At 45.2% G+C, this 19338-nt stretch overlaps 1 protein-coding gene across 1 annotated transcript; it reads right to left on the bottom strand.

The window, feature by feature from the left end:
• Positions 1-262: 262 nt before the first annotated feature.
• ACOX2 (acyl-CoA oxidase 2) lies at positions 263-18083 on the bottom strand. Its single transcript, XM_056501776.1, has 15 exons — positions 17580-18083; positions 16617-16900; positions 15302-15464; positions 12508-12659; positions 12165-12272; positions 11383-11502; positions 10803-10918; positions 10233-10405; positions 9026-9188; positions 8185-8375; positions 6926-7087; positions 5893-5998; positions 3593-3810; positions 1719-1848; positions 263-1001 (listed from the first exon to the last, which is right to left on the bottom strand). Exons 2-15 carry the CDS (start codon positions 16774-16776, stop codon positions 939-941), a joined length of 2025 nt encoding a protein of 674 aa, XP_056357751.1. The 5' UTR covers positions 16777-16900; positions 17580-18083; the 3' UTR covers positions 263-938.
• Between the last annotated feature and the right edge of the window lie 1255 nt (positions 18084-19338).

Raw genomic sequence — 19338 nt, 5'->3', positions numbered from 1 at the left:
CAGGTTTTTGACATATGTAATAAGGGGCAGCAGTGAGAGCTTTATTCTTGCTACCAAGGAGGAGGAGAAGCAGAACTGATGGAAATTCAGGAAAAGTTGTTTCTTTCTTGCAACACATGGTAAGAAATATCCGTGTTAACTGGCATTGAATTATAATCACAAGATGTTCTTTGCAACACTTCATTTACGAGCAAATTAATGACTGGCCTGGATCAGCCTGCCCTTTCCATAATTATGAAGTATAATAATTAGGGAAGCAGTATTCCAAATAATTCACTTTATTGGAGCTCAAGATTTATAGAAAGACAGTATGAGCAGCTCTATTAATGGGAAGGTAAATTCTGCAGACTGGAACTGGTATCAGCTTTGTCTGCATCTTCATTAGGCAGGAATATTCCAATACTGAGCAAATCAACAGCTATTTTAAATTGTCAAAACAGATGCACTTTCTAATATACCTTCTGATCGAAGAGAACAACTTTTTCCTAAAAACAAAGGATCATTATTTCACCATGGATTTTTGAGTAAAGTTTGGTTGTTTGGGGTTTTTTGAAGGCACTATGTAGTTACAATACACTGAGAGAGGGTTCACAGTTTGGTGGTGGGTTTTTTTGGGTTTTTTTTCTCAATCACATAGTGGATTTAGAAAGTGAATAAGAAAGCCAAATGAGAGTTTTGATGCTGTCAAGACACTTCAGGATAGAAAACGGTGAACCCTGGACCATTTCTGACTAGACTGTCTCACAGCAGCAGGTACCACTCTGCGCTGTTGGCATCTGTCTAATTGCAAATGGCTGGCTGAGAATCTTTCATACTTGCTGTAACTGCAAATAAGCAAAATGATTATTAATTTTGATTAGTCATTACTGATGCTTCATAAATGTACTGCTGCACAAAGAACAGGAGGAAATGTGTGCCCTTCACTTGGAACATGGTCTTCATAATTTCGATAGCGTGTTGTGCAGAAGTGGCTTCAAATACCTCTCGTAGGCTGGGCTCATCTGTTCAGAAAGAGAATGTGGAAGGGAATTAATGGCAATTAAGAAGGGAAAGGCTATAATTTTATTTCTTAAGAACAATCTCTGAAATATATAAAGCTGCACTACTTAAAAAACCCAAAACAACCAACAAACCACTAGCTACTTCAGCTATGTGCAAGATCTTTTTCCATATAATATGTGCTGTCCTTCATGACCAGCACACCACACTCATCCCAAAGGGGACAGCATACTATTTAACCTCAGAAAATATGCTTGAACTTGAATGTTTCCTGAAGGCAAATTTTGTGTTCATCTGTGGAATTTCAAAGGGATACCAATTACCACAGTAAAAATCTCACTCAAGGCCAATTGAGTTTTCAAACAGAACAATGCATATTTACATCACAAAACTTTACATTACTCCACAGTATGGATGAATTGAGAAAGCAAAGTGCTAAAGACCATGAAGGATCAAATTGCCTTGCTTAACATTTACACTCTTTCTGGTTAAACATACTTAAAACCTCAAGTTTTGCACTAGTGAAAGTATTAGTGTAATAGAAAATACCCTGCATTTAGTGCTGTTCCATAATATGGAAACAGACTTCTGGCTTATTCTGTCCAATGTGATACAAATCAGTGATACAAAGAGGAATTAAAAGCTCTTGTCTCTTATCTGTATTGCTTTTGTTAGAAGAAAGGCAGTTTCTGCCCTGGCTGCTGTGGAAGTTGTCTTACCTGGTTGGTGGGTGACCTCTGAGCCCACTCGTAGAGCCGCTGGTAAACGTGCCCGTCGTAGCTGCCGAGCGCAGAGTTCAGGCTCTTGTCCGTGAAGTCAAAAGCGTCCACCAGTGGCACAGCATCCTTCCTACAGAGCACAGGGGTGACATTCCTCTTACTGAGAGGGTACTGCTTTGCAAGATGGGAAAATAAATCAAAGATAAACTTGGAAGTCAGTTTCCCAGTTTTCTCCTGAAAAGCTTGTGCCAGTTCTCCTCCTTGAGGGGAAAATCCTGCTTGTTCTGATTCCTCAGAGACATCTCTAGCTGACCCTGCCTTGGCAGGGAGATTGGATTAGATGATCTCTAGAGGTCCCTTTCAACCCTCATAATTTTGTGATTCTGTGATGTTCTACTAATGCCCTGAATTGTCTGCACTGCTGAGTGGGTGTTTGCAGGGTCTTGTAATCACTCAGGCTCCATCCCTAATTCAGGACTCAATCTCATTTTTTCAGAAATTTTTTTCTCAGTAGTCTCTCCAGGTTTGTTTTTTTGATTTTTGTCTTTGTTTCATTTTTCTTATGCTGTATGTGTGTCTTATAAAATGGAATAAGGTTCCTACTAGATTGATATGAAGTTGCTTTGCTGATCTCCAACCTTCATCTTCCTTTCAGTATTTCCATTATCTCATAATGAGGTGTTGAGCTCTTCTATTCATGTCTGTAAGAGCAAAACAACACAACCCTGGCCATCCAAGGGCCCATCTAGCCCAGGGACCAGTCTGACAGCATGGAGAGCCAGAGTACATGCAGCATCTCCTAAGCAGGAGATGGTTTCTTTTTCCTCATCCTCCCATCATCCTGGGCGTAGGAAGTTGTGCTGGCTGTACCTCACACCACAGGTACCAGGATGCAAAGTGGTTTGCTCAAATGTTAGCAGTTCTATCTTCCAGTTCCTTTTGGGGAAGAGATGTCTGAGGGTTTAGGAAAGGCTGGGTTTTTGCTACAGACCAGGAAGTGGCTATATCCTTTCTACTAATGGTAAGTATATAAATACTCCATTCTTGAATCCTGTTAACAAGGCATGGACTAACAGAGAAATTGCAATGAATTCCAAAGACAACATGTTAAGCTTTTGAAAATGTTGTTTAACTTACCACTTAATTCAGATTCTGCTACCAGTTCTGAAAACCCTTGCTGTTTGGCTCAGCCCTGTTCAGCCCTTGCTTATAGTGTGTTCTTGTTTCTCTCCAGGTGGCTTAGGTAGAATTTTACATATAGTAGCAACTCCTCTGCACTATAAGTTAATATGTCCTAAACAAACAGCACGGAGTAGTAAAAGCTGAACCCTTTGTCAAAGCCTCTGTGTGAGTGTTGTGGTAAGTGAAAACCTTAACTCAGAATTCAGACTTGGTGATAAATGGTGTCGAGCAGATGCATCTGAAGTAGCTGTAGGCAGGATTGTTTGGGTACCAGTTGCAGCTCAGCCATGGCAACAGAGTAGGCTGTATTAGCTGTGGCTTACCAGATTTTGCAATGTGTAATGGGTTGCTGTGGCTGCCTCCTGCCAGTGTGCTCTGACTACATATTTTCCTGCTTTCACTCTACTGCAGATGGTAGAAAGTGTTCATGATTTCTTCATTTATAATTTAAGATTTCATGTTACAGAACTTTAGAGATTGCAGAGGAGCTGGACACTTGGGTCTGTTTTGCCGTGAAAACAAGCTCTGAGTAGATGTTTAAATCAATTTCTAGTGCTTCCAGGTAATGGAAATAAGAACTGGATGAGGTGAACTGACTGTGGAGATGTTGCCATAGGTACAGCAGCACCCTTTTACACCTAGCACAGGGATAAACTGGATAGCTCTGTGTGTGTCCTGCCAAAGCAGCTCACCGAATGACAGCCAGGAGGTCCAGGTAGGATGCTGTGACCATGTCCATCTGAGCTGCAGACGTGTATCCATCATGCAAGAAGGCTCCTGTATTTGAGAAGATCCCATGCAGTGCAAAGAGGTCACAGAGATGTTTCATAATCTTCTGGATGCCAGCCTTGGTCTCGAGTTTTTCCACAGTTTCTGCAAAGTTTTTCACTGCAATGTAGTGGCAGTGAGCCTGGAAAACAAATGCAATCAACAGTGAATGCACCTCAAACACTTTAGTAGGCCAAGTGACTCAAATGTTCTTGAAGAGAATATAAAACCTTTTCATTTCCCTGGCACTTCTCCAGTCTGTATCCTTTGTTTGCTGGGCGACCAGGCCTTTTGCATTCATGGCTTACAGCGACAGCAGAAGACAGAATGTGTAAACAGTCAGCACCATGGTATTTGTAAACTCCAGAAAACTGCTTCAGGAATCATGCTAGTAGTTCTAAGTAGTACTATCTAAATAGTTCTGATGAATATCCCAAAGAGTTTATGTGAAGGAAACACATTGGAATGTGCTTGTGTTGAATGTTGGTTGTACATCACCAGGAGAAAACTTCTGTTGAAGACCCTGGGCTCATGGTACTTTGGGATTAGTGTCTACAAGGCTTCAGCTCTGGAAACACCCACTATCACAAAACAACAACCAAATTTACCTTCCACTTCCACAGTTTTAAGTAAACTGGTAATTTTGGGTCACACACCAGTAAAAGTGTCTGACCCAGAAATGACAGAAATACTAGCAGAGATGCAGAGGAGATGAATTAGGCTGACCCCATCTGTCTGTGGGGTGACTCTTGCTGCACTGACACTGCTGTTGGGTGGTTGGTGGTGCTGGGATCTATGTGGGTTCACTCCCCCACTGCACAGTTCCCTTCCAGTTGTAGGTGTAAGCATGACACACCTGCACTGCAGCTTTGCCTGCTGGCATGGTGAAGCAGCAGAGGTGGAGGCCAGTGTGGACTGCAGAACCTGCCTGAGAAGCTGAGTGGCCACTGAAGCAATTAACCCTGTGTGGAGTCTGCCCAGGGAGAGCTGGAAGGTGTCAATTCATAAAGTTGCCATGCTACATGTGTGGGTGAATTTCCAGGGAAGGTATGGAATAAGAAGTAAATACAGAATTGCCCCAAGAAGGCAGCAATATATAGAAATTTTAAAGTTAAGGGGTAAACTCGGGTTTGGATGACTTTTTCATGTCCCTGAAATATTTAAGAAACTTTGGGGGCCTGGATCCTATTTTCTGAAGAGTCTAGCAGCAGCACTGATGATACCACAGCCAGCCCTCTGCTTATGTTATGCTCTTCAGAAATAGTTAATGATGTTAAAATAAGCTGTGGATCTGTTGGGAAGGGAAGGGAAGGGAAGGGAAGGGAAGGGAAGGGAAGGGAAGGGAAGGGAAGGGAAGGGAAGGGAAGGGAAGGGAAGGGAAGGGAAGGGAAGGGAAGGGAAGGGAAGGGAAGGGAAGGGAAGGGAAGGGAAGGGAAGGGGAAGGGAAGGGGAAGGGAAGAAGGGGAAAGGGGAAGGGGAAGGGAAGGGAAGACCTTTACCGTAACTGTAGAGAAATTGCACTTCATTGCATATTAAAAAAATAATTTTGGTTTTTGTAGATAGAGAACTATCAACAGATTTAGTTTTCATTAATATTTAGGGTTTCCTCCTCTCTTTTCTGTTTAATTTTGTACTAATTCACTCTTGTTTTGGGGAACAAATGTTGCTGTCCTAATGCTACTTCAGCTGAAAGCATCTCTTGTAAATTTGATTTATCTTTCAGCAGTAGTTAACATTGCACTTATCACTGGCTTTCACTCTTTTCCCTGCAGTTATCCTTCCAGCAGATGGAAGAAATACCAATCATGTTTCATCCTTTGCTGTGACTCCACCAGCTTTCAGTGAAGTGCCTTTGGAAGACTCCTCTGGGCACCAGAAATGCTGGATTATTATAAAGAGATGAGTGTTGGCTGGAGATGGTGGGTTTTTGTTGCAGGATATGGGAGGTCTGATTCTGCCAGTAGTGGCACCATAACTGTGAATTTTTCTTTTCATTTCTCCTAGTCTTTTTCCACCTGGCCTATATAGACAGCAAATTTTTCAGATCAGGAATTGCTTCTTACTATGACTTTTCCACCATGCAGACCACAGTGACAGTCTTTGTCACTCTTAGATGCCAACAGGAAACAATAAACAGCACTGAGGCTTTAAGCTAATCATGCAATTTCTATTGCATATTGTTTCATAAGGACAAACATCAAATAAGCAGATAAATTTTGCTAACCTTTGCAGCCTGCACCAGCTGCACTGTGCACTGGTTCCATGCATCGTGCTTTTTGACTCCAGACTGAATCAAGTCCTGTAGTTTTGCTGCTGTGTTGCTTGTGAGCCTGGAAAATTGAAAAAGCATAAAGCATCTTGTATGTGCATCCCACATGCATGAATTTGCACTTGGGAGTTATGTGTGACTGAAGAGCAAACTGGCATTTCTGACATCTGGAGTTATCTACACTCAGTATGAGTGAACTTAGACTATGCAAAATCTAAGCATAAATTGTGAGAAGAACCAGACCACCCTGGTACTGAAGGATTTCTGCCTTCTCAGCTTCCAAGGTAGTTTACCAGGGGTTTGGCTGAGCTTTTCTTGGGTTGTGTGTGTAAGGAGTTTGCAAAACAGTAATACTGGACTGCATGATGTTTCTCCTTTTTTACACAGGGATTCAATCCTGTTTCCACTGATGAAGCTTTTTGAAGAGTGGCTGTTTTTACACTGGTTTCAGTGACAGCAGGGTTGTCTTTCTACCTGATTTTCAGAGGTGACACTTATACAGCCCATAACTGTACATAATTCTGAGACCATTTTTATTTATGCTGAGTTGCTGAATGTGTAGTTGAAAGGCTACAGATAGAATGAGAGGCTTTGTTCTTGCTATGGTGTAAACTGAAAACAAATATCACTTTCTCAGGTATGTGTAATTTTAAGATTGTAATATAATTGCTCAGAGTCCAATAAAGACTTTACTGGTTGGCAACTAAGTGATGTGGTCTGGGACTTACTTTAATAGTTTCACCTACTCTGGAATGTAGTTGTTTGGTAGCACATGGCTTAAAAACTTCTGAGTGTGAAAGCTTCATACTGAATATCTGACATGGCTGTTAATCCTATGTAGCCTTCCTTTTCTTTTTCAGGAACAGATGGTACCAATCTTAGTTTAACTTATTTTATTTTACCTCCCTTTAAAGCAAGGAAGAAGTGAGCTCTTAACACATTTCTGATATCAAAGAGAGAAATCCCGTCTCCCATCCTCTGTACTGACCTGACTGCCACGTGTTGATAGGCCTCAATGTAAATATCTGGACTGAGAAAATCCAACTTGTTCTTGGCTGAACACTTCCCGTGTTTCACTGCAGCCAGGTAAGTGACAGATGGTGGCACAGGCTGGCCAGCACTGGCTGCCATGAAACACTTAATCAGGAACCTGGGAAGAGGGTAACAGTCAGAGCAGGGTATGGTGGTGATCTCCTTGCAGCAAACAGACATGCAGAAAGTAAAGAGGGCAAGCTGTTACCCATCCCATCAGTGGCCCAGAATGGATTTGAACACGTAATGACCTTTTGTTTTGCAAGTTACTCACAATAACCTGACCTGTGGTGGGTCTCAGGGGTAGCCTGTCTGCCTTATTTAATACTATACCAATTCACAATGATGATTTTTTCAGCAGAACCGTGCTGTGGCTATTAGCAGTCTCTGCAGTGTGGTGATTAGATACATTATCAACTTTGCAACCTGAATCTCAATGCTCTGGAGCTTTAATGGTTATCTGGTCTTACCCTCTGTGATCCCCAACACAGTCACATTATATTAACACATGAGACTTTGGAGAGAGTTTACAAGGAGCATTCCCTGCTCCCTTAGTTTTTTGGTATGAGCTAGACTGACCAGGTCTGGAATTAAAACGGTACAGCATTTCTCTTGACCCTGCTGTGGATCTTTCAAAAAGCAGTAATGAGTGAGTAATGGCAGCACGGAGTTATGTGGTGGCTCTGACCCTGGGAAGTGCCCTGGTTTTCTCCTAGTAAAAACACAGATTATTAAAAGTTCAAACAGCTGTAGTTTCTTTATCCTATATTTCATCTACTCTTGATAATCATCAGTCTGCATGTTTGGAGGAAAGTGATGGAGCATGACTCATCCACTTTCAGTATTCAACAACTTTGCTTGCTCTGAATTGACCCCACTATACCAATATTGTGTTACGTTGTACCATTGTTACATTGGTTGCTTAAAAAATTAACCACAAAACTTTACAGCAATACCTTTGCTGCACTACCAGGCAAAGAGAAAAATGAGGCTATGCAGAACAGCACCTGCATACATCCCCAAAGCAAAAACAGAAGAGATAATCCAGTTCTCACACTTGTTAGACTGAAGACATGAATAGTTTATGTCCTGAGCTGTATTTTTAGAAGGTGCTGTGAGAAAGGAGTAGCTGGTTTTACTGGTTTTGGAGAAGAAGTGGTAAAGGCTGAATAAATGAGGGAGAAGGCTTTTAGATGAACACATTTGAGTTGTTACCTGGCAGTTTGCAGGAGCAAAATGGTGTTTTCCCCTTCATAAATACAAGAGGCAAGTATTTTGGTATACAAGGAAGGCAGTCCACTCAGCAGGGAGTAGCCATGGCCCCCACAGGCCCGGAGACAGATCTCCACTCCTGCAGTGCAATGCTGAGTGATCACAGCTTTAAAACCTGAAGATAATGCATGGAGCTGTTAAAAAAAAAGAGGGAAAAAAAGCCAAGTATTACTGGTGGAATCCTCAGAATAAGGTCCTTTTAAAAATTTTGTGTGATACCTAGGCATGAAATACCTGTCAGTTCCCCTTTATGTGGTGGTAGCACCCAGTTCCCTGAGCCTGGCCTTTGGTGTCTCTCTGGGATGCTGCACATGCTCCTGCTGGGCACACTATAGTCAGTTTATGCATTTTTGGGTTTCTCTCAGCCAGTTCTGGCTTTGGCCACCTTTGTTCAGAGTGTGTTTTCATTTCAAGCACCCAATTGCAAAATATTCTGTTCTGTCTAAAAAGTCACAGTTATGGTTTTGGCTCAGACGTATGTGCATGCGCATTGTAGATGAAGTTGTGTAATAACACTTTGTGCCACCAGCTACTTGGAACCAGGTTCTGGACATGCTTTTCAAGGACTTTTCACTCTGCAGTGGTTCCCAAAACAAAAAGTTTGGGGTGGTGGAGCGAATGCTGTTGCTGACTGGCTGTGGAACTGGGACACATAATTTGAGCTCTTAGTGCCTCCTCTTTCTCCAGTTCTCTAGTGGTGAGAGGAATCCTTGTCCAGTTCGCTAAAATACTTTAACATATAGAGAATAGAAGTGTTGTATGAGTTAATCCTGCTGCAGCTCACCTCTGGCAGCATGTCAAAGTTCTTCCTCTGGATCTCTCTGTATCCCCTGTTGAATAGCTCCTGCAGGTAGTCGTTGGTGAAATAAAAGGCATAGGCTGCTGCCAGCTGGGGCAGCAGTTTCTCTTGCTGAGTCTGGTAGTCAAGGATTTTCGCTTCTTGTTCCCTATTGGAAGACAGCTGATGAAGCAGGGAAGGTGTGGACATGGGCATAGCTACTGTTACTTTACCTGCTGCAGAACGAAAATAGCATTTTTCATTACCAAGCAGCAGTGTGGGAACAAGACTGAGCTGACCATTTGGTAGCAAGTCTGCCAGTTTGCTGAGCTATTGGAGAAACAAACCCCAAAAAGCCTAACACTGTAGAAAAGGCTCTGTGTGGTCAGTCAGTACAGAGGGGAACAGGGACTGTAGGAGAGGATAAGGCCTTCAAGGACAGCAAGTTGTTAGATGTTCCAGGAATAGCAGTGGCATTGCACCCTGATAAACTTCGGTTTTTTAAATGGAATCTTTGTGGCCCTGTGTGTGGAAATGTTTCCCTGAAAATATTTGACTCTGAATTACTTAAAGTTTCCTGAGCTGTTTTTGGATGTTATCACTTCTGCTGTGGTTGGTACATTTAGGGCTTAAATCAATGGAATTGGTTATTACAATAGTTCAGCTGCTGTGCTCTTCTTTTTGGTTTGTGTTTGAACCAAACCATGTTTTCACTAAGATCTTTCTGCTTTTGAAAGGAGATTTAAATGGAAATCTTTGTAATCCATTCAAATCAACATATCTCTTTAAAAATAATGGGATTCAACCCTGAATACAATTCAGTTCTTAAAATGTGACTACTAGATTTCTGGATATTGGAAAGTATTTTAATGTTGCATCCACTAGAAGGACACTAGGGAATAAGAATTCAGCAACTTGTCCACTTTGGATTCTGCTCAGTTATGGGATTACAGTTATAAAAGAGTAAGTTGCCTGTGTGAGCCACTGACCTATTCAAAGTATGAAACTGATCTTGGAAAGAACTGTAAACATTCTCTTGTACTTTGACTGAAGCTCGTTAATGTAAATAATGGCGAAGCAGGTTTATCATGCCCTGTCTGGGCCAGGAAATCAGCCAGCGATGGGCTGAATGATAAGATGAAAAGAAGAGATACAAACTGGTGTGGGGGAACACAGTGTACAGTTCCCTTCCCAGCAGGATGCATGGCATTACCCAGGCTTTAACTTGGACTGGCGACGAACCACCGAGTAGCGGATGGCGATGGTGCAAGCCTTCATGAGGGGTGTGAGAACCTCGTCTGAAATGAGTGAAATGCGCACGGTCGTCATTGTGAAATAATTGATCTTCTGTGACCCCTGTCTCACATAGGTGCCATCTGGTCGAACCTGGAGCAGAGAGAGGCTGTCAGATGCTGCCTTATTCAGTACTACTATGGTTGTGTAATCACTATGCACGGAATAAAATGGACATAAAAATCCTTCACTGAATGCAAACAATGTTTTTACGTATGATGGATGAAAGACATCCATTTGAAGAGACAAACTCTTACTGTTTCTGGAAGAGGTAGGTTCTGACTGCCCCATGATTCCCAGCTTCTGAATGTGGAATTCTTGACACGGACTTTCATTTACGATTCAGGTACCTTCTGCCCTTGATAAAACCTCAGAGACTTGCTGACACTCAAAGGAAGATTTTTGTCCCAAATTTAGACAGATCCCTGTTGTCTCTCTGTCTGTGAAATGAGAGTCTGACGGCAAGTTTGTGATGTGAGTCCACACATACCTCACAAAACTTGCTCAGCATGTTCTCCCTGGGGACACGCACATTCTTCAGCAGGAGGTAGCCATTGTCAATGTGCTCAAAATTCATTTTGGGACCAATGTCTCCTGCAGTTACGCCTGCAGCAGGAGAAAACAGAGCCTGCTTACTTCCACTTGAAGTTTTTGCTCCCCATTTTGTGCTGGGATGGGGACCTCAACAGAAGGGCATGGTCAGCTCTGCTCTTTACCCAGCACGGGTGATCTTGCCTACGGGGTGAAACAGGCATTCGAATGCCTCATAGTAATTAATTTCTATGATTCATTGATAGATGGATCTGTGCTGGCTGGGGTCAGAACTGAGGTGTTAATGCAGAGATGCTCAGTCTTCTGGTTATGTCCAGGGCTTGGTCTGATTATGGCTGGATATGTTGAATTTCCCTTCAGATCAAAAGGTTGGGGTTAATCATAACTACACTTTGGCTATCTCTCTTGGCTTGGTTTTGGCAATTATACCTCTCCCTGGGCCCAATGTTTTAGCAAACATTTAAGTGCAAAATAGGCAGAGCACCTGCACAAGTGCTGCCGTGTCTGAGGTTATTTACCTGGGCAGAGGGAATGGTCCTGAAGGCTGCGTATCTGCACGATGAAGGGATGGATGCCATAGCACTTTCCATGGATGTACAGCTGAGCAAAGACCACTGTGTGGGTTGCTGATCTTCCCACTGTGAGAAAAAAAACAGCTCCATTCCCTTAAGACAAGTTACAGCATACACACAGTTAAGAGGGGTCAGTACTAATTATGTGTTGGGTCTTAAGTATGGGTCAGCACAAGTGTGTGCTGGAAACCTAAATCAGCCTGCTCCTAACTCTTAGAAGCTGCACCATCATTCTGCCTCTGTTGCTGCCCATGAGGCTTGGGTTAACAGTTTTGTAACAGAATATGAGAAAAAATACAACAGTTTGAGCTAATGTAATGCTGAGTGGGAGGTGCTGTCGCTGTTGCAGTGACTCCAGTTATTTTCTGTGAAATACCTTCCTGAAGGGAGCTAAGAATTTCACACTCGAATCCTTTATGCTGATGACCTCCCTGCAGTTTTTGGTTGTCTGAGTATTACTTACAAAGAAGAGAAGATTTATTCCTGCAGAGGCAAGAGCTTTCCTGAGTGAAGTTCTTTAGCCTGCAACCCAAGGTTTTTTGTAAATTATGGTGGCTCCCTTGTGGCCTTTGAACTTGGACAAGCCCCTTTCTCTTACTTGCTTTTCCATATGAGTATCTTTTATTGAAGTCTTCTGCTACCACCTGGGCCCTCAAATACAGAATTTAACCAAGGCAGATGGAGTAAATGAAGGAGGCAAAACCCAAAATATTTTGTGTGGTACTTACTGTCTCCAGGCCACCACTTCATGGCAGAGATCTTTGGTGTGTTCAGTATAAATTCCTGAGTAGCAGTGTCAAAGACTGCTGTCGTTTCCAAACCCTGAAGATAAGTGCCTTTAAAAAAAGAAATTGAAAAAATCTATCTATGTATCTATCTCCTAGTATATCCCAGAGATGGAGAGAGTGAAAGATCCCTGGAAGCTGGTTGTGGGTATTATCAGGGTTTGTAGTTTTAGAACCCAACCATGCCCGTCCCTATAAAGGATGGACAGTTTGGAGTCAAATTGCCATGGTTGTTTGGGCTGCAGCCTTGTGCCATACAGAAATGCTTTTTTCCCTGCAGCCTTACCATGTCCCAGTTCAGTCTGTGCATAGCTTCCAATGAGTTTGTGCTGGGTGGCGAGAGGAATCCACTTGGCAATTTGTTTGTCAGAGCCAAGCACTGAAATACTCCTCATGAAGACGCGGTGCAGGAGGAACGCGACGTCTCCTGACAGTGCCCTGCAGAGAAGGCACAGGGGGTGTTTTAAGGGGATGAAGTTTCAGGCATGTGATAATGAGGCAGTGGCACTGCAGTGGTCACCAGACAGTACCACCTGCTGCCTTTTGTTTTCTGCCTTGTCATACCTTGCCCAGCACCCAGCATCAGCACAGCACTGCAGGAAAAGTGCCCTTCCAAGCTGCTTTTGTCTCTTCCTTCATAACAGAGTTTGCATGTGTTGCTCGCTCATTTCACTTGGTCTTGGAGGAATTATCTCTTCTGAGTAGCAGACACTTAGCTAAAAGAACGACCCAGCTCCAAAGCTCCTGAGCCTCTGTGAGCATTTTCTAATTTTATTTTACTTCATAGGATTTTATTTTCTTGATTATTTAAGTCAGATTTTGAGGCTGAACTAAAAGAAAGAACAAAACAGCACCCTACTTGAAAAACCCCAAATCCTAGCAATTCACTATAAGGCATATTAGACTGAATTACACATGTAGGTATCTGGGACCTGGACCTCCTGAACCTTCCCATTCCCATTTGGGAGAAATTTCATGGTATGTTTGGTTTGTTACTGTACTTTTTGCTGTTTGTTTGCTGCCTATTGCTGTCAGTGTACAATACTGGAGTTAATGGAGATTTGTCCTAAATTGAGATGTTATCTTGTGGAAAAATTCAAATATATCCAAGTAACCTCAGGTTTATTACCTGGTCAGATCCTTTGCCATCACCATCTGCATACATCCTAAAAAGCACTATTCCAGAAACAATGTATGGGAACTTGGGTACAGTGATTTCCAAATGAGAAATTTACTTAAGCTTTTTGTGTGTGTGTGAGAAAGAATAAGAAAACACGAGGAATATAACTATATCCCTCTTCCTGGGATTCCTTAGAACATGGTTGAATCACCTCACAGATACAGGTACATGTACAAGTAAGTGGCTGTGCTGTTCTCAGTAGCTGAGTGGCTGTTAGCACATTGCTTTACTGCAGTGCTGTAGAGAGCATCTCCTTTCACATATATACCTTCTATTGTTAACAAATTACTCTGACCTTTCCTTTATACTGGCCCTGAGAGAGAATTAATCACTATGAAACAGTGTGTGTGTGGGGGGGGGTGGAAATATGAACAAAGAAGTTAAAGGGAAATTGCTTTGATTAACAGAAAATGACTTAATGAATCCTTGGCAGCCTGGCCAGAAATAACGTTCCTTTAGCTGCAATTTGAAAAGCTGAATTTTAAATTGTGCGAGTGATTCACTGTGCCTGGCACCAGGAGCCAGGATTCTGTCATAAGGGCTTGGTGCTCACCTGGAGTTCCATCAGGCAAGAGCTGCCCTGCCAGACAGCTCAGCTCCTAATCCTCAAAATAGGACAACACAGGGCTGGTCCTGCTGCAGCCTTTGGCATCAGGGAGCCTGATAAAAGCACACCTAGGTGGGAGAAGGGGTGGGATTTTTTTTGTTCTGAGGGAGCAGTGGAGAGCTGCTTTTTAATGGGAATATAATATCAGGTCCAAGAGCTCTTGATGGCACATTTCCCCCTTCATTAGTTCCACTCGCTGTGAGTGGTGAAGAGCTCAGCATAAAAAATCATCATCTTTCATATGATAGGGACAACTTTTTAGCAGGGTCTGTTACTATAGGGTAAGGGATAATGGTTTTAATCTAAAAGAAGGCAGATTTAGACTAGGCATAATAAAGAACTCATTTTCATTGAGTGTGGTGAAACAGTGGCACAGGTTGCCCAGAGAGCTGGTGGATGTCCCCTCCCTGCAAACATTCCAGGTCAGCCTGAACAGGGCTCCCAGCAACCTGATCTAGTTGAAGATGTCCTTGCTCATTGCAGAAGGCTGGACTAGATGACCTTTAAATGTCCTTTCCAACCCAAACTGTGCTATGAGTCTATGAAATGCCAAAAATTGTCTCTGAGGGTCAGCAGTGCTGTGTAAAGGACAGGCACTGCCCTTCTGAGTGACACTTCTGAACCTGCACCTTCCTCCTGGGTATTTGACCTCACCAAGCAGACAGCGTGCCCTGGGCAACAGCCAGCCAGGAACTGATTGAGCAAAGGGGGAAAGGAGGGGCAAGTAAGTGAAAAGTGGAACTCAAGCCCACACTAAGCGTTAAGAAAACTTTTAAAGGAAAGGACTGTGAAAATACTTTCTCATTTACCTACAAATTAAGGTGGGGAGTTTTTTTTTTTTTTCCCTTTAATAAAATATGTGTTGTCTAGATACACAAATTGTAATCTTTAATTTATTTAGAAGTCAGTAATGTAACTGAAACAGCACCACTTCCAATTCTGGTTATACATTTAAAAATGTCTAAGGGGTGGTATGAGAGCTGCAGCACAAGTAAGGCAGTTCAAGGAGTAAGGTTCAAGTGGAAATCTCATGCTGTGGTTGTGGACTGCTGTGATCTATCACACTGTACCCACGTGCTGCTCTCTGAGAAGTTCCTGGTTGTGTACTACCATTTTCCCTTTTCCCAAGTGTGCTGCTGAAGTAAAAACCTGCAGCACATTTTTATCCAAACCGATTTTGTCAGCTGTTGGCATTTCCCAGCCTTTGCTAAAGCTGATTCCTGTTGGCATACAAAGCTTTAAACAAAAAAAATTAATTGTACTTAAAAAAAAATATATAAAAAAACAAATCACCTGTAAATGTACTTATATTCAGGTCCATTCTCAGTCCATCCCATCTCATGCATCTTTTTCTGGAGATGAACAGCCTTCCTGACTGCTGCTTCATACCTCTCATTCTGGGTCTGGAAATACTGATTTTCTCTGCTAAATACAGGGTCAGATTCGATAGCATCCACTGCAAAGCAACACAGAACAGTTGGTTCTCCTGGGGCTGGGGAAGTGCAGGCAGTGCCTTGAGCCATGTTTGGGAAGAGCAGGCAGGACTGGACTCATGGATACTGATGCTGTGATTTTTAGGGTGCTTGCAGGCAAGTTTTGTTTTGCCAGTCCTGGCTCCCATGGCTGTCACATCTAACTCTGAAAAGCAGTGAGTTTGGGGAAGAAGAAGGGGAACTGAGTGGGCCTGAGAGATGGGAAATGGTGACGCTGCACCATTTACCACCAGGGAGGGTAAGGCACCCTCCCTGGTCAGGGTGGGAGAGGTGACTGCTGGCAGAAGATGCCAAGGATCCCTCTGCCTGCAGTTGCTGTGAGGGCAGTAAGGGCTGTGAGCTGCATTTTGCCCAGTCTCTGGTGAGCTGCATTAGCCAGAGGGTAGGTTACTGCTGGAGCCTGCTGGGTGTCCTGCTCAGCCCACTGCACTGTTGCAAAACAACTCAGTCACTATTTCTGTGTCAGTCTGAACACTCCCCTTGTTCATCTTGCCTTAAAACCTTGAGTCTATTGATGTGGAAGGTTATACTGAACTCCAGTGGCACTGAAGAGGGCGATCCCAGTGCTGTTTTCCTTTGGTTAGTGTGTAATATGGATGCAGTTACAGAGATAACAGAGAGGGTTTTTTCCTGATTCTTCTGAGCAACACTCATTTTTTGGCACACCCACCATGAGTGAGAGCAGCTCAGCCTGGTTGAGCCAACCCACACAGAAATTCCCCACCTGGATGAGCCCGACATGCCAAGAAGTGAAGATGGCTGTGGTTCACACGTGATGTGCATTTCTGCACAGCAGCACCAGCCCCTGCATGCATTTCCCTTGCACATGGATGCTCGACCCTCAGTTCTTGTATTCCAGTTTAACCAGTCTTGCCAGAGACAGGGATGGGAGCAGGGAGGAGGAAAAGCTTCAGACAGCAGGAGTGGCTGCGGAGGAGTCATATTGATTTACATGAAGAGAAGGCTCCAGCTCCACACTCCCACTTTTTAAAGAGATGGGGGATAAGCAAATGCCCAGGAGCACAAACCCCACTGTGCTGCAGAGGAGGAGCAGAGCAGCAGGACATAGGCATGGCCTGTGCCAGTGCCCCCAGGGCCTCCAAAGGGTCACTCACCCACTGCCCTCCGTATCCGCGTCTGCTCTGCGCCGCCGTCCAGCAGCGCTGTCAGCCTCTCCACGCTGAAGGAGGCTGTTTGCCTCTCGCTGGCGAGGTCGGGGTTCACGCTGCCGGGCGCTGAGCCCTGCCAGGACTTGCTGGTCTCCAGCAGAGCCATCCTGGAGCCTGTGCTGCTCCGCAAAGGGACTGGCTCCTCTGGCACTGGCACCCGTCAGTGGATGCCTGATGGAGGTGTTGGCACAGCGAGGAGTGGTTCTGGTAGGCTGGCCAAGATGTTGTACCTGCACAAGGGTTGCATGAATATTTAGGCATTATCTTGTCCTCTTTGCAATGAACAGTGGAGATTTATGGCACTTTAAAGTACCCACACTGCAGGGTTTATGACATATTTTAAAACATAGAATATTTCTCTTTTCCTAGACTCTCCTCAATATTCTACGAGAAGTTCATGCTGGAATATCCCACAAGTATGTGTTAATGTCCACAGGAGTTCCTGGCCCAGGGCTCACAGGCACTGCTGGCTCTGCCTGTGCTGTTTCTGTCCTTGGGGCTCAGCTTTACACTAACCCCTACCCGAATATTAGTGACATTGGTCACAGGACACTAGCAAAAAACAAAAGCCGTGGTGAGCAGAAAATAAATAATATTTTTCCCTTAAAGAGGCTGTTGCCTTTCCAAACATCAGATTACTTTAAGAAATACAAACTCTGCAAATCACTGCAAACATGCTATTAATTCCTGCTTTTTCTGACATTCAGGCTGTTAGTCCGAGGTGTCTTGCTGGAGAGAGAAAAGCCTCGGGGCAGCACTCAGGCCTGGGGTAACCCGGCGCTGCCCTTGAGCCGCCACGGGGAGCGCGGGGCTGGCAACGGGGCCGCCTCGGCCTCGCTTCCTCTTCCGTGAGGCTGCGTGAGGAAAACGCGATTGCTGTGTCTCCGTGCAAACGCAGCCCCCACGTACCTGGTCTCGGGCGTCTCCCGCGGAGCCGTCCGGCCGCTGCTCCTGCCTGGGCCGCGGCTCCGAGCCGTGTGAGGGGACCTTGGCCGCGGGGACCTTGTTCCCGGACGAGCGGCGCGGCCGCGGCTGCTCCAGCGAGCGCTGACCCCTGCAGGCAGCACAGTCCCACAGGACAGTCCCATAGGACAATCCCCACAGGACAATCCCACAGGCCCTGCGCTGAGGGGGCTCTGCGCTCCACACAGGGCTGCTCCAGCGAGCGCTGACCCCTGCAGGCAGCACAGTCCCACAGGACAGTCCCACAGCACAGTCCCACCGGACAATCCCACAGCAGAATCCCACAGGCCCTGCGCTGAGGGGGCTCCGCGCTCCACACAGGGCTGCGCCAGCGAGCGCTGACCCCTGCAGGCAGCACAGTCCCGCAGGCCCTGCGCTCCACACGGGGCTGCTCCTGATCCCGCTAAAGGCAGCTGGCGCGTTGGAGACTGCACTTACAGCTCCGTCACAGAAGTGACACCCTGCCCTTCTCCTGGTGTTTTTAATGTTGGTTTATGTTTTCCTAGCCTGCTCCGGGTGGAGAGCACCACGCCTGTGGCTGTCGCTGCTCCTTGCCCGGGGGTTTGACGTGCTCTCAGGGATTCCCCAGCTCCGTCCCCGCAGTGCGGGGCTGGAACGGGGGCTGTGCCGGGGGCCGAGGGAGCCGGGCCCGGGGATGTGCTGCCCTCACCCCGGCAGCACTGACCCTGTCCTGGCTGGTGGCCAGGAGATGGGAGCTCACAGCCCTCGCTCACCCTGGCTGCAGCAGGATGAGAGATTCCTCTCTTCCTGACGGGAGAGGAATCCAGCGGATCCCCCCCGCCCAGGGCTGACCGATGGGTCTGCGCTGCCGCTGCAGACCATGCTGCAAACTGGGAACGACAGGGAACGCCTGGGGTTCGCATTACGGAAAGCTTGCTTTGGCATGGGAAGTGAAGCAAAGGTTGGGAAATCAGATGTAGTTTCGGGTAACGATAATTTTAATCCTGGAGCTGAGCTTGTTGAACCAAGCCCAGCAGCTACGAGGAGCAGCAGTCAGTGAAAACAGCCCGCTGCAATGCAGTGAGTGGCTCAGGGGCAGTGGAAGTGTGTTGGAAGGTGTGTTCGGGATCACTCTGGGAGATTAAAGTTGCCATGTGGCTCCATCACACTCCCAGAGTGACAGGGTGTCCTATGGATATGCCTTTTCTGGTCCGTACCGCACAGTATCACACCCCACAGTGACTCAGGGTCATGAATGCTTAGGAGGCAGTTCATCCTTCTGAAGTGCTCTGTGGGATTTTTCCATTTGTTCTTACATTTACTTCTGCTAGACTCGGAGGTGCTTGGCCTTGTGCTTCTTGACTGCTGCTTGTAAATCAGTGATTGGATCTGGCTCTCTTGAAGGGAGGATGAGGGATGACAGATTGGAAAAAGCCAGCATCTCTTTGCAACCTGATGTTCATGCAGGTTTATATTAGGGCAGGCTCAGGTGCTGCCTGAGTAGGTCATTGCCAATCTGTGTTAGTGAGGTCTGAGCTGGAGAGCCACCAGAGCTGCACACCCAGCTCGGCTCCAAGTGCCTGTGGATGCCCAGAGATCTCATGGGCTGTGATGAGAACCAGCAAAACCCCTAAGAGCACCTAGTCATGGTGTGTTGGAACACACCCTCATTATTACATTGCTAATAATTTTGCATTTTTGCCCACTTTCATTAGGCTGGATCTCACCAGTACCATGGATTATT

This window comes from Oenanthe melanoleuca, chromosome 12, assembly GCF_029582105.1.
Source record: "Oenanthe melanoleuca isolate GR-GAL-2019-014 chromosome 12, OMel1.0, whole genome shotgun sequence".
NCBI classification, from domain to species: Eukaryota; Metazoa; Chordata; class Aves; order Passeriformes; family Muscicapidae; genus Oenanthe; species Oenanthe melanoleuca.
This window is presented reverse-complemented; position numbering and strand designations above follow the sequence as displayed.